The sequence below is a fragment of the Echinops telfairi genome, unplaced genomic scaffold (assembly GCF_000313985.2).
Source record: "Echinops telfairi isolate 266 unplaced genomic scaffold, ASM31398v2 ScPeMD7_7457;HRSCAF=8495, whole genome shotgun sequence".
Taxonomy (NCBI): Eukaryota; Metazoa; Chordata; class Mammalia; order Afrosoricida; family Tenrecidae; genus Echinops; species Echinops telfairi.
In genome coordinates, this window is record NW_022111357.1 from 34,830,496 (window position 1) to 34,844,419 (window position 13,924).

The 13,924-nt window shown below is 45.4% G+C and overlaps 1 protein-coding gene across 2 annotated transcripts in view; it reads right to left on the reverse strand.

Moving 5' to 3' along the window:
* The window catches only part of UBE4B (ubiquitination factor E4B), a 135,021-nt gene that overhangs the window by 26,015 nt on the left and 95,082 nt on the right, over window positions 1-13,924 (reverse strand). For both annotated transcript variants that reach the window (XM_045298742.1, XM_004705184.3), the window contains 7 exons: window positions 13,607-13,723; window positions 13,412-13,510; window positions 12,721-12,834; window positions 10,711-10,909; window positions 9,176-9,314; window positions 1,484-1,583; window positions 288-415 (listed from right to left, as the gene is read on the reverse strand). In XM_045298742.1, coding sequence (XP_045154677.1) covers window positions 288-415; window positions 1,484-1,583; window positions 9,176-9,314; window positions 10,711-10,909; window positions 12,721-12,834; window positions 13,412-13,510; window positions 13,607-13,723 — 896 coding nt within the window. The remainder of the gene's footprint in view (window positions 1-287; window positions 416-1,483; window positions 1,584-9,175; window positions 9,315-10,710; window positions 10,910-12,720; window positions 12,835-13,411; window positions 13,511-13,606; window positions 13,724-13,924) is intronic.

Sequence of the window (13,924 nt, forward strand, 5' to 3'; positions counted from 1 at the left end):
ACACATTTATCTTCAGCGATCATGTCAGGAAGGTGAGCATCACAGAATGCTGGATTGTTAGAACAAAGTGTTCTAGTGTTGAGGGAGCACTTGAGTTGAGGCCCAATGTCCATCTGCAACCTTAATCCTTAACATACAGATATGAGTACATAGTTCTATTCCCCTCTCATGGAAAAATGCATCTTGATAAATGAACAGTTCTGGTTTCAGTTACTAACTCTGAAGAACAATACATACAACTTGACCCCGAAGACCAGAGACCAGGGCCTAGTGGCAAGCACACTCACTCGGGATAGGCAGGGTCCAGGATGCGGAGCAGCAGCTGAATGAGAAGGCCATAGAAATTCAGACATCTTCTCAGGAAACTCTCGTCAAGTAAGCCAGCGTCAGCACAGGCTTTGCACCGTACCAGTTTCTGCAGAAGTAGGTATGAACCCCCGGAGATTAGTCATAGCTAAGTAACTGTTGTATGACTGGGTAGGGAATGAGTTCAGGAGCTGGGAACGTGAAGTTTTAGGGCTCTATCTCTAGCTGCGGGGAGCTGATCGTGTCTCAAGATTTTCCTTTGAGACAAATTAAAAGGCATGCTGTGCAAACCTGAGTACCAAACCCAGTACTGAGCTAGAGCTGCAAAAGCTTAGTTACGACTGTTACACCGAAGGAACCCAACTTGGCGAGGAGGGGTCGCTGGGACTCAGAGGTAGTTAGTGAGAAGAAGGTAGACATATACACATCTCCACTCTAGCCTCATTGCTAATAGCTGGTCTTGGGCGAAACTTTGCATCCTGAAGAAGCCTAGTCTACTAGGAACTAAAACTGGCTCCTGTACCAGAATGGAGCATCGGGTACGATGCCTACATCATATTCGGCTTTTATCACTGAAACCAAGGACACATGCATAAAGGGAGTCCACCCAGCCTTTATTGTTCAACCTCAGCCAGCAATTGTCTTTAGCTATAATGTCTCATAACCAGAAATCTCCCCCAATGTGGAGTTAGGTTCTGTGTGACAGATCGTTTTAAATTAAAATGAAGAAATGGGTGCAAAGGATAAAGGCCTTCCCATGACCATGAATCTGCTGGCTAGATTCAAACATCATGGAAAGGCACAGCTGGATATGCTGGAATGAATGAGTAAGGGTGTTTGTTAGGGAGGGAAGTTGGGAGAGGGGAGGGAATGATACTCGAGAGAGGAAAACCCAGCTGCAGTGCTGCCTGCTGGCACCGGCATCAGGACATTACACTTCCTTGTTTTGACCCACGGCTTAAATAATTATATAAAGACACATGAATGTCTCAACACATTTTAAGATGCACTATATTCTCCAGAGGGTGGGGGAAGAACGAAGAGAAATGAAAAAAACAAAACAAAACAAAAAAAACCCAACTGGAGCATAACAAACTATCCCCTTAAGATACATATTCTGGTGGGAAATGGACTATTATGAGGCTGGTCTACAATTATTCCAGTTAACTACACAAACCTTCAGCTGAGTTTTGCAGCGTTTCAGCATTTCACGGTGTCTAGTCGCCAGAGGGGAATCTTTCCATTGGCTTTCGTTATTTTTCAAATCTTCCACAGTCCTGGAATCAAAGACTAACAGTTCAATAAAGGAAATGCACAGATCCATCTTACTCATCTTGATCATGAGATTGACACTCTACCTCCAAACCAAACTAACTGCTAATGAGTCGATGTCAACTCAGACACCCCCATGGGAGTGGGGAGAACGGCCCCTGTGGGTGTCCGAGACTCGCTGCTTTTGGAGTAGAAGCCCCTCTTGCAGCCCACAGCCCTACATAACCACTTCACCGCCAGGACTCCTGCGTGACACGTTTTTCTATTCACGTCTTTAAAATCACGCCCTATCTTTATGGTAACTAGGGTCGGTGTGCCAGCTTTTGTCACTCCTAAAACACTGCTGTCTGACACAGATGGCACTCTGCTCTTCTAGTTGGGCTCTGTGGAATTGACTTTGACTCACAGCCATCCCATGCGACAAAGGAAAACACCCCCCAGGTTTTCTAGGCTACCATCTTTACTGTACCCTATCACCAGGTCTTTCTCCCGGGGGCCACCGGGTTTGTTCAAACCACCAACCGTTCAGGGAACAGCGGTGCACCTCACTGGTGTGCCACCAGGGTGCCTTGATGTGGAAGCGGCAGCCAAGATAGCCAACACCAGGAACAGCTAACAGTTTCCTTGTTAGCTTTTCTGATATTTTCAATGGCCTCATCTGCACGTGAAAGCTAAACATGAATGAGAAAGGTGGGAGAAGAGCTGATGCATTTGAATGATGGTGTTGGTGAAGAATACGGAAATTATCATAGACTACCAAAGGAACAACGACAACAAAAACTTGTCTTGAAGAAAGTACAGCTAGAAAGCCTGTAGAAGCAAGGACGGCGAGAGTAATTCGGACACACGATCAAGGGAGCCCAGTCTCTGGAAGAGGATGGCACACCTGGCAAACTTGAGGGTCGGCAAAAAAAGAGAGCGCACGAGAAAGACCCTCAGTTGCACATAGAGTGGCTCAGTTGGAGCCAACGGGATAGCTCCTAATGAATACAACACCACTTGTTCATGGCAGTGGCCACACTTGTGAGGTGTCGACATTCTCAGCACTTCCATTTTTGTTGCTGCTGTGGTATGCTTCCATTAATCTACATTTCCTACCCCTTCTCACCTTGGCTGACTATTTGGTCAATAAACAAAATCAATTAAAGTACTATATGCCAGCAGCAAGCATCAGCCACAACCATAAAACTAGATACTTTGGGGTAATGTATCGAAAGATATGCAAAACTTGTACACACAAAGTTTCAAAAACACACTGAAAGCAATGAAAGGCCTACACAATGGAAGAACACACGGAGAGGGGTCAAGACAGCCTGGAAGAACAGGGTCAGAGCACCAATTCCTGGGTCCTAGTACGGAGTTTCACGAATAAGCCAGGGTGGCACAGACAAGGCGGACAAGGACCCAGTCAGCGGACTTCAGATACAGGCTCACAGCTAGTCACTGCTGCAGAAAGCTGTGGGCGCAGTAAACGGGACCACGTCAGCTGGATGATGTTATGTAACAAAATGGAATTGTCTCTTACTGCACACCGTATCTAAAATTCAAATCGGGTAGACTGTAGACCTGAAAAGAAAGTTGTCAATAAGGCATGACAAAGCATCTTAAAAATAACAGGAAAATATCCTCATGGCAGGTGGTTACTGTCAGGTGACATCTAGTCAGTTTTGACTCTTTGTGACTCAGTATACCATCCTCACAACTGCTGTTCTGTCTGAGCCTGTTGTTAAAGACACTGTGTCTTACTCATGTTCCCTGACCCTCACTTTACCAAGCACGCTGTCCTTTTCAGTGGCCCCTCCTAGAAACATGTCCAGAATCTGCGAGACAGTCTCAGCATCCTCTCACCTAAGAACATTCTGCCTGTGCTTCTTCCAAGATGGATTTGTTTGTTTTTCTGGGTGTCCGTGGTACATATTCAATATTCTTTGCCAACACTACAATTCAAAGGCAGCAAATAACCTTTGGTCTTCCTTATTCACTACCCAGCTTTCATATGCACACGAAGCCATTATAAATACCAAGGCTTGGGCCAGACACACCTGAGTCAAAGTGACAGCTCTGATCTTTAACACATTAATGGGTCTTGTGCAGATTTGTGCAATGCAGTATGTCACCTGGTCTTCTGACGGCTGCTTCCAGGAGTGTTGATTGTGGATCCAAGTAAAATGAAATCCTTCACAACTTCGATCTTTTTTCCATGCATCGTGATGTTGTCTATTGACCCAATTTTAAGTGCTTCAACTACTTTTTGCTTTCAGTAAGCAAGGTTGTGTCATCTGCATATCAAAGATTGTTAATGAGCCTCTCTAATCCCAGTGCCGCATTCTTGTTTCATATAGTCCAGTTTGTCACACAACTTGCTTGGCATATAGGTTGAATATTTATGATAAAATAATATACAATCCTGAAACATACCTTTCCTTATTTCCAACCAGGCAGTATCCAGTCTTCTCTGGTAGCTCCTTGTTGATGTACTGCAGCAAGCGTGGTTGAAATTTTGCTTTCCTGCGCAGCTTTTGCATTCCGTTACGTCACCTTTCTTCTAGTTGGCTGGACAAATAGCTGCCTTCCAGATTTCTTGGCAAAGATAAGAAAGTGCTTCTACCTTCCAGCGTGACACTAGTGCTGGGCACATTTCAATGAATGCTCCATCGGTTCTTGTTTTTTATTTGTTTGTTTAGCCAATGCCTTCAGAGCTATTTGGTCTTCTTCCTTTGTCAATACTATCTGGTTTTGATGGTTCTTGAAATGGTTGCATGTTGGCCAATTCTTTTTGGTAAGATGGCTCTGTATTCTTTTCTTCTTCTTTCGAAGTTTCCTGCTTCATTCAGTACTGTGCACATGGTATCTTTCAATATTGCAACTCACGGCTTGAATTTTTTCCTTCAGTTCTTTCAGCTTGAGACATGCGGAGTGTGTTCTTATCTTTGGATTTTCTGACTCGGGTATTTGCACATTCCATTAAACTGCTGCTTTGCTTTCTCAAGCTGCACTTTGAAATTTTCTGTTCAGCTTTTTACTTCATTATTTCTTCCATCACGTCTACTAAGCTTCAGAAGCTCTTCTGACATCTATTTTGGTCTTCTCTTTTTCATCTTTTTAATGCCTTTTTGCTTTTTTCATGTATGATTTCTTGTTATCAACCCACAACTCATCTGGCCTTCTACCATTAGCCTCCAAGGTGTCAAATCTGTTCTTGAGATGCCCTCGAAATTCAGATGGAATATATTCCAGGCTATATTTTGCACTTATTTTAATGTTATTCAGCTTCAACCTGAACTTGCATAGGGGCAATTGATAATCTGTTCCACAGTGGGCCCTGGTCTTGGTTTGGCTGATGTTACTGAGCTTCTCCATCATCTCTTTCCACATACATCATAGATTTGAATCCCGTGTATTACATCTGGCAAGGTCCACATGTATAACCACCATTTATGTTGTTGAAAAATGATGTTTTAAATGACTACGGTGTTGTTCTTGCAAAATTCTATTAAGCCATCCCCAGTTTCATTCCTATCACTAAGGCCATAAAATGTGTAAAGATGCAACCCAGGACTGTCAAACCGATTCTGACTCATGGTGGCCGTCCAGGACAGAGTGCAACTGCTCCACACAGCTCTCTGTGCTGCTCTCGGTACAGGGACGGATCACTAAGCCTCGCTTCTACCATAGGTCGGACCGCTGGCTGAGTTCAAAACCTTTGACTAGTGGTCGAGTGCTCAACCACTATGCCAACAGCAAATCAATGAACCAAAACCCAATGATGGATCCCGTAAGTAAGTATGAGCTTGGAAAGTATGAGGGTGGATGGTCCCCACTGCCTCCCTACTTAACTGTTCTTTTTGTATAATAAACATAAATTACTTCATTACTTCATCGGTAGTGGCTTTAAGTTGTATGGTTATTCCAAATGCGGTCATTTCACTTGGGTTTGAAACAACATAGCTTTGGCACCTGGTAGGCAAATACTGAATTGACGGTGTGCTTTTCTCATTCCAAATTGGGGCAGAGAACACCGCAAGCAATTTGATTTCCCTCGGGAGCGTCAGCAATACAGCATCCGTCATGTTTTGGGATCTTGCCATCTCTCTGGCTCTGTGCCGAACTGACTCTGCAGCGGTTACAGGTAGGTCAACCTACCACAGGCAGTAAGGCCTGATCCACACTGAGGGCCTTTGGTGATAGACAGAATCTGATGAGTAAGAAGTAGCCAATGCCCTTTATATCTGGGTAAAAGCTATGCATGCAACAGACTGAGAAATAAATCAGAAGCATGTTCAGATAACGTCCACCTCAAGGGTTTGAGGACCGAATAGTCTGGAATTCAATCCAAAAGGAAATCCTTGCTACCCCTAGAACATTGTATCACCAGACAAGTACAAGCCTGTCCAGATTCAGGATTCTGGAGGCAACGGATCTGAATTTGGGTGTGCTGCAAGCACCAAGTAACTCACAAGGTTAGAAAGATCCCATCAGCAGTGCAAGCAGCTTGAGTTTATGATCCAAGGGATCCGATGGTGCTTTAATGCCTGTCCTAATTAAAAGCCTGTGGTTTTCCTTGATAAGATTCACGGTGGAGGTCCCTAGAGTCTTGCAGCAGAGCCATGCTGGGTTGGCAAATAACTAACTCGTTTCAGAAGCAGGATTGGTTTGTTATTGGGTCCTGGTAGAAAGAAGCTGAAGGCCGATAAGTGCGTATCAGATGAACAAGCAACCTTTCTAAAGCTCTTTCTAAACTGGAGTTGCCTGATTAGACAAGCGATAAGTCAGTTGTGCCAGGCATGAAACAAAAGCGTATACAAGAGAAAGCTCTGGAAAATCCAAACAGCACTGCCAACCCTACCTTAACATGCTTCTGAAACACACACACACACACACACACACACACACCATGTTTCTATGATCTCAAGGGCCGTCTCCTGCAACTGACTGGCTGGAGAAGGAAACATTTACAGGTGGCTCTTCATGCTGAGCTAGTTTCAGTAATGAATGGGCTGCTATAGTCTTAGAGCCCACTTCAGGGGCAATTCTGAAAAACAATGGAGAAGGGAAATTCTTCCAGGAAGCCAACGGGCCAGGAGAAAGGGCCTGATGTGCAAATTCAGGAGTCCAAGACAGAAGTTAACTATTTATCTTGATTAGCGGTTCTAAACTCGTGAGTCACAACCCCTTTGGGGGTCGAACGACTCTTTCACAGGGATCGCCCAATTCATAATAGTAGCAAAATTACAGTGATGAAGTAGCAATGAAAATAATTTTGTGGCTGGGGGTCACCACAACACAAGGAACTGTATTAAATGGTGGAGGCATTAGGAAGGTTGAGAACCACCGATCTAGTAGTTAGCCATTTTGAGTGCCGGAAACTCAGGAAGATTAATGTGTTTGAGACTCAGCCAGAGAATAAGAATGTATGCACCTCATGTGAATGCCGGGCCATGAGAGTCCATCGGCTGTCGGGCAGCTCCCACGCTGGAGGCCGGAGGCCGTAATTTGTCTGCAAGCGCTGAGCATCTGGTCGAGAGGTGGATTTTCTTGCCTGACTACCATGTTTCTGCCAGGAACACCATGATGTTGTTGTTGCTAGGTGCGTGCCGTTCGGTCGGTTCCAGTTCACAGCAGTCCTGTGCACAGCAAAAGGAAACTCTGCCCGGTCCTGCGCCATCCCCATACAGTTCTGATGTTTGAGGCCATTGATGCAGCCACGGGGTCAAGCCATCCTGTGGAAGATCTTCCTACGTTTGCTACCTCTCTCCTTTACCAAGCATGCTGTCCTTCTTAAGGGACTGGTCTCTCCTGATAATGTGTCCAAAATATGTGAGACAAGTCCATCGACCTCCCACCCCGTGCCTCTAGGGAGCACTCCAGCAGGACGTCTTCTGAGACAGGTCTGTTTGTTCTTCGCCTGCCAGCCGCACAGACGGAGTCCGCTGGGGCTCTGTGTACTCCATCTGCAGAAGTCCATGTGTAGGGTTGCCATGTGTGTTGTTGTGAAAAGGTATTTGCTAGGAAGAAATCACTGGCCTTGCAAAAGTCTATCATGTGATCTCTGGCTTCATTTCTTAGTCTGGAAGCTCTGTTAAAATCTGTCCACTTTCGGGCCCCTGCTGGCATTTGAAAGAAAGACTGGAGACAATGCATCTAGCATCACAGCAACACAACACAAAACACTGACAGACAAGTGGTGGAACACCGTTACAGATCCATGAAAGGCCTTACTCATCATCTTAGAATTCTTATCAACGCTGCTCTTGTTCCAAGAGCCTTCCATTGCACCAAAAGGAGTTTCTGCCTGTGCTGGTGAACAATTTGGCAATGGATACTGGTGATGGTTACACAACATGATTGATGTAATTGGTGTTACTGAACTGTACACATGAAGAATGCCGAACTGGCAAATATCTTGGTTTACAAGGAAAAGAAAAGGGAACAAATTGAGGCAATGGGCTCAGGATTCCATTATTTTTTCCCCAGTGTCATCCAAAAGTGGCTGGCCTAAGAGAATAGTCCAGAAGATAATCCCTTGTGAGGTTGGGAGTGGCAACTTACCAGGTTAAGAGATGTTAAGACCTAGTTAAGGGTTAAGAGCCAGTTAAGAGATGGAGACAGGGCTGAGACAAATTTTCTCATGATTACTACACGAGTCCGAGCCCGATGGTGGAACGGGAAGTGACCATCCTGGTAACATAGAAGGAGACATGTGGAGCTGCGAGCACCCAGTCAGCAGTGTGACCCCATCAAGTGCTCCAGGAGAGAAGAATGAAGTTTTGTGATCCTGTCAACATTTGCAGCTTCGGAAACTCCCAGGGGCAGTTACGCTCTGACTCACAGGATTACTATGGATCAAAATCAACTCTGTAATCATGACCTCAGTTACTCCACAGAGCCTGTCAAAAAATGTTTCCTTTCTGCTCGGCAACTTTTTTTTTGTTTTTTAGGGTCCTGGTCTCAAACGTAAACTCACTATGAGTGAGTCAACTCCAATGCTGAGCAACCCTAGACAGGGTGGAACTGCCTCTTTAGATTTCCCAGGCTGTCAATCTTCACGGGAGCAGAAAGCTTCACCTTTCTCATGAGGAGTATTTGATGGGGCTTGAACTACTGACCTTACAGTCAGCAGCCCCATGTGTACCCCACTACACCCCAGGGTTCCGTGAAGTGCTGGTTCATGGGGGATATACTTAGAATGAAAACACAACAACAGGGCCAGTGACTTGGAAATTAGGATCTGGCCTCGGGACTGCAGGCAAGAAAGGGAATTAGATGTTAGTGAGGCGACTGCTTCACAGTCCAGGGAGGGCGGGGTGTGTCTGGTACCCACGGGTCCTTTAAAGTGCCTCCTTGGCCCAATGGAAAAAGTTAATGGAATTGTATAGTAAACACACATAAAAAAGATCACCAAGGGTTCAGAATCAAAGTTGGGGTTACTTCATCAGATAATAGACTCTAGTTAAATGAGGAACATGGACTTGCGGGACAGACAATGAATGTAACATACCTAACTCCCACATTCAAATCGAATGTCACTATAGGGCTGCATGCTCGTGAGAGGATGTAGGGACTCAGGCAATCCCAGGACCGGGTTCATGGTACGTACCGATTGAGCTCCCTGATGGCCCGGAGTCTGCGGATGTAACGGCGGCAGCTCGGCAGAATAGAGAGGTGGTGGGCGTGCAGGGTGAGAAAGAAACATTCCGTAGGGAACTTCGGCTCAGAAAATGGAGGCTGATCTCCATCTAGGGCAAATAACACAGGATCCTAAATAAAACGGATTAGCCTAATTCAGAACAGAAAACTACATGTAAATTTTCAAGGAGCTAAAGAAAACTTTAAAAAAAAATGAATAACTGTAAGTCATGTTAAAAAGAGGAGTGTCCTGTTCCATCTGTTGAAACACTTCTCAAGCTGTACACCAACAGTGTTAGGGGGATGGGTCTTCATGACGGACGCCACAGAAAACCATGCCCATTTTCAAGACCACACAAACATCACCTTACATCTCTAAATGGCATTGCATTGTTAATCCTCTCTGGTCCTATTGTAGGGGAGGCTGCCGTCTCTCATTTTGCATTCTGACTCATAGGACTGCTGAGAGCATCCATCCCCAAAGATTACTTCTGGCTTGTTGTCTCCCTCACCCCCAGCTTTGGAAACATAGTCTGAAAAGTAGACTTATTGAGAATCACAGTAGGATAATTTTGTTTTGAATCACAAGAATCCATTTTAGATCCATCATGTGAATTGATAACTACCATCTGCTTCTTCATAGATTGACATTGGTGTCACTCTGTTCGTTACCTTACAGAGACAGAATAGCACCTTGGGTTTCCTTGTATGTAATCCCTATGGGGATATGTTCTTCCTTCTACAAGTGTCTTTTTATTTTAGGGTACATGCTATTTATAATGTTTTCCAAGCAAAAGAATACTGGTTCTTGGTAAAAACGTGATCTTACACATTTACAGAAGTTCTATATTTTGAATGGTAGGCTGTTATCAAGCATATGATTCATATTTGTCTCTGTCCTTTTATTTATTTAGTCCCACTCTATATAAGATGTATTTATATAATAAAAATGCACATGCCTTTATGATCTGCTCCAGGTCTCAAATCATTCTATAATTCTCTCTCTTTCAGAGCTGGGTTAAATCTTTTCACTGTCTCATACTTTCTTATGAGAGCTTTAAATGTTGCAGGGTAAAGGGCACTGTGAGGACTGCGGCGTGTCTGACCCGTGCCATGGCCTCGCCAACCGCCCCATGGGATGCAAATCCGGACAATAAAGAAGAAGGCTGCAGAGGAACCGACACCTTTGAACTGTGGGTTTGGCCGAGGAAAACGGACAGATCTGTCTGGGAAGAAGCACAGCCAGACGCTCCTTACAAATGAGGGTAGGAGACATCGAGTGTTACTGGGGAGACCAATTCCTGGAGAAGGAGATCCTGCATGAGTGGCAGAGGGTCAGGAAGAAAGGGGAGGGCCCTCGACGTGGTAGATGACACAGTGGCTGCACAGGCAACGCAGGGTGTCCGGGCCCGGTGCTGTGCCATTCTGTAGTGCGTAGGGTCGCTATGGGTCAAAGCTGACTCAACGGGAGCCAATGATGACAATGACAATGACCATTTCACTCACAGAGTTCAGTCAGCCAGTCATTCACATCCTCCATTGTTGCGTTCACGCGCGTCTCATCATTCGGGAGCGTAATCCGACACCTTGGGTGGAATATATACGTAGGATCGACAGTCTCTAACTTGATCTTGGTGCTTAGTTGCTGCAGCACCCAAAGGAAATTCAGCATAAATCCGTCTGTCGATACCAATCTATCATCTGTCTGTGAAGTATGAAAGAAACCTTTTCAAATACTGGTTTTAATAGACTCTTTTGAGACAACTTCATATGAAAGGCGACCAGGTACGCAAACAGAACCTTATTCTAGGTCCATGAGCAGACACGCATCTCGTCGCCAGCACCATCAAAAGGCAGCTGCCGTTTGTGCAGTGTTAATCACATGTGGCTCTCTACACATTCTCCCACTGAACCAGCCCCAAACCCCATGATGGGTTCCTGGTACCGAGACTTCACAGTGAGACACCCGGATGGTGCAGTGCACTAAGCACTGGGCTATCCTGCTTGGGAGAACGACGCTGTGATCTGCGTCCATAAAGACCGTCCGCCCTGGAAACACCATGGAACAATCCTAATTCTGTCCCACAGGATCACTGGAGTGGGCATCGACCAGACGGCAGTGGGTTTGGTATTGTTTGTTTGCTTTTCTAGTTTACCGCGGAGGAAACGAAGGCTCAGAAAACTTAACTGATTTGGCCCAAGAGTCCTAAATGAACACGCAGAAGCACATTAAGTGCTGCTTCCTGTCTCTTCCTTCTCTCCCCTGAAGAGCATCACAACTAGTCTACCCTTGACTGGCAGTTTCTGTAGCCTATAGCATTAGTCACTCACAGCCTTGTATTGATGATATGAATTACAATAGTAGTTATTATGTGTTTACTCTGAACGAGACACTAATTTAAGAGCTTTCCATGTAGCAACACCATGAATTAGGTACTTTTAACATTGCCATTTGGCTGAGGAGAAAACTGGGGCAAAGGGAAGTTACTATATGAGGTCACACTGCTAGTAATTGGTGGAACCGCATTTGGAAATCATAAAACAGTCTGTTGGCAGGCCCCTGCTATTCACTACTACTCTGCACCTTTAAAAAAACTACTGAGTAGAAGTGTTGCACTATTCATGGACTATTTACTAATCACACAGGAACATTGCCCTTTTAAACTTCTCTACTCCAGGAAAGAAATCCCCGAGCAGTGCTAATGGTAAATTCCTGGGATGCTAAGTGAAAGGTGAGAGGTTCAAGTCCACTCAGAGATGCCTTAGAAAAAAATGCCTGGCCATTTGCTCTTGACGAATGGGCCACTGACAATCTTACATAATTCTGCTGTGATACATGTGGTTTACTCTAGCCAAGGGGTCCAGGCCATCGGTCTCCCTCACCAGAACTAATGCACTGACTCTGGTTGGGATGGCTCCTCTCCTTCCCTGCCTTTAGTTCATCTCTGCAGAGCAGTTTCTGTGGCTTTGCTGCTGGAAAGTCTCCCCATTACAGTTAGATTACAACATGACCCCAATGTGACGGGACTCCCATCAGAGCCCTCTGGCCCTCTGGCCCTGTCTTTCTTGAAAAATACGCTTCAGCCAGTTGGCACATCTTGAGTGTTGGGTTTCCACCAAGCCTCACTCATCCCCACCTGAGGCCCTGACACATGTCTAAAGCATTCTTTACTCAGCTTTGCAGATGGCACTGCCTGTCAGTCTCGGATCAAATGTCATCTCCTCGGCGAGACCTTCCCTGATCAAAAATGATTCTCAATCTTTCCTACTGGTCCCTTTCAGCCCCCTGACCGTGTTTTACTCGCTTTTAAAGAATAGATGCATTATGAACAGTTTATTTACAAGTCCATCTTCTATCCTCTGTCTTGCCAGACCAGACCACATGCTTTACAAAAGCTGGAAGCAGTGTTCCTGTACCCCCAGTGTCTAGGACCATGCCTAGAAGGTACTGAATAAACAGGAGGTGACCAAATAAAATTGAACCAGAAATACAAGTTGCTTGGGCATCAGGCCTACCTGCATCTGTGCCTTCTTCATATTGGCATTGACAATAGCTGCCATGTAACTGAGAGCAGCCTCACGGGTCTCACCGTTTAACAAAATACTATGCAGGATCTTGAAAAGCTCTTGCTGAAGGTCATTAGAACAAAAAGAAAGAAACAGAAGCATTTTATTTTAAACCCGAATCTTTTTTGACTTCCTTCCCACATTCTCTCCCCTCCCACTTCCACTCATTACTGGAGGACCTGACACAAGGAGAACATCAGAAAGCCTCAGGTTCAGCCTTGTCAAGGTCATTAGCATGAGAGTATGCACTCAGGTTGAAGACGGAGTGGGCATAGAGGAGGTAGGCAGGCAGAGTTTAATAAAATGGCTTTTGTTGTTTCCTTTCCAGGATCCAAATTAACAAATTACCCAAGACTATCATTTCTCTAGAGAAATTTCTAAGATTCTGGATGGAGGGTACATTCACCTACTCTTGGGGGAAGCAAACCAGTGAGGGGTGTGTGCAAATGAACAGTGTTTGCTCACCCCCATAAGTCCAGTGCCTGAGGACAATGGCAAGCTACACTCAGGATGTACTCCAAGGATGCTACTACATGGGGCAGCAGGGCACTGTGGTGGCTGTTCGTAGTCAAGACACGGGCAGGGCTCTCATACAGCTTAGCTTTTATCCATCCTGTGGAGTCCCTTTCTGAACACCTACCCTTCCCAACTCCAAGTAATGCTGCAGTGATTGGCTAACCACGCGAGTGTTCTCCAGGGTAATGGCAGGCCCTGAGAAATATTTTTCAACCACTTTAGCCTGGAAAGAGAAGGAAGAAACTCAAATCAACACAGTGTCCAGTTGGGAAGGCATTTCCGAGGACGAGCAGCAGGTGCTAACAGCCAATGCACTTACATCATCTTCTGCAAAGACAGAGAAGCTAAAGAAGGCTCCCAAATAAGACAGTCTCTGCAGCTCCCGGCCCGAGCCAGGGCTTAAGGACTTCGGCAACCACAGAGGCAAAGAAGCAACCTAGGCAAAAAAGGGAGAGGCGAATCAAATGGCTATAAAGGCAAGAGAGGTAAATGTTAGCGCACCAAGTTCCCAGCAGCAACAGGTTCGGCTGGCTCTGAGACACCAACATGTGGAGGCATTGACTCGAAAGGACAAAGCTCACAGGCACACTGGGAAGCCTGCTGTCATCTCATCACCTTAAAGGGAGGCCCAGCCTTC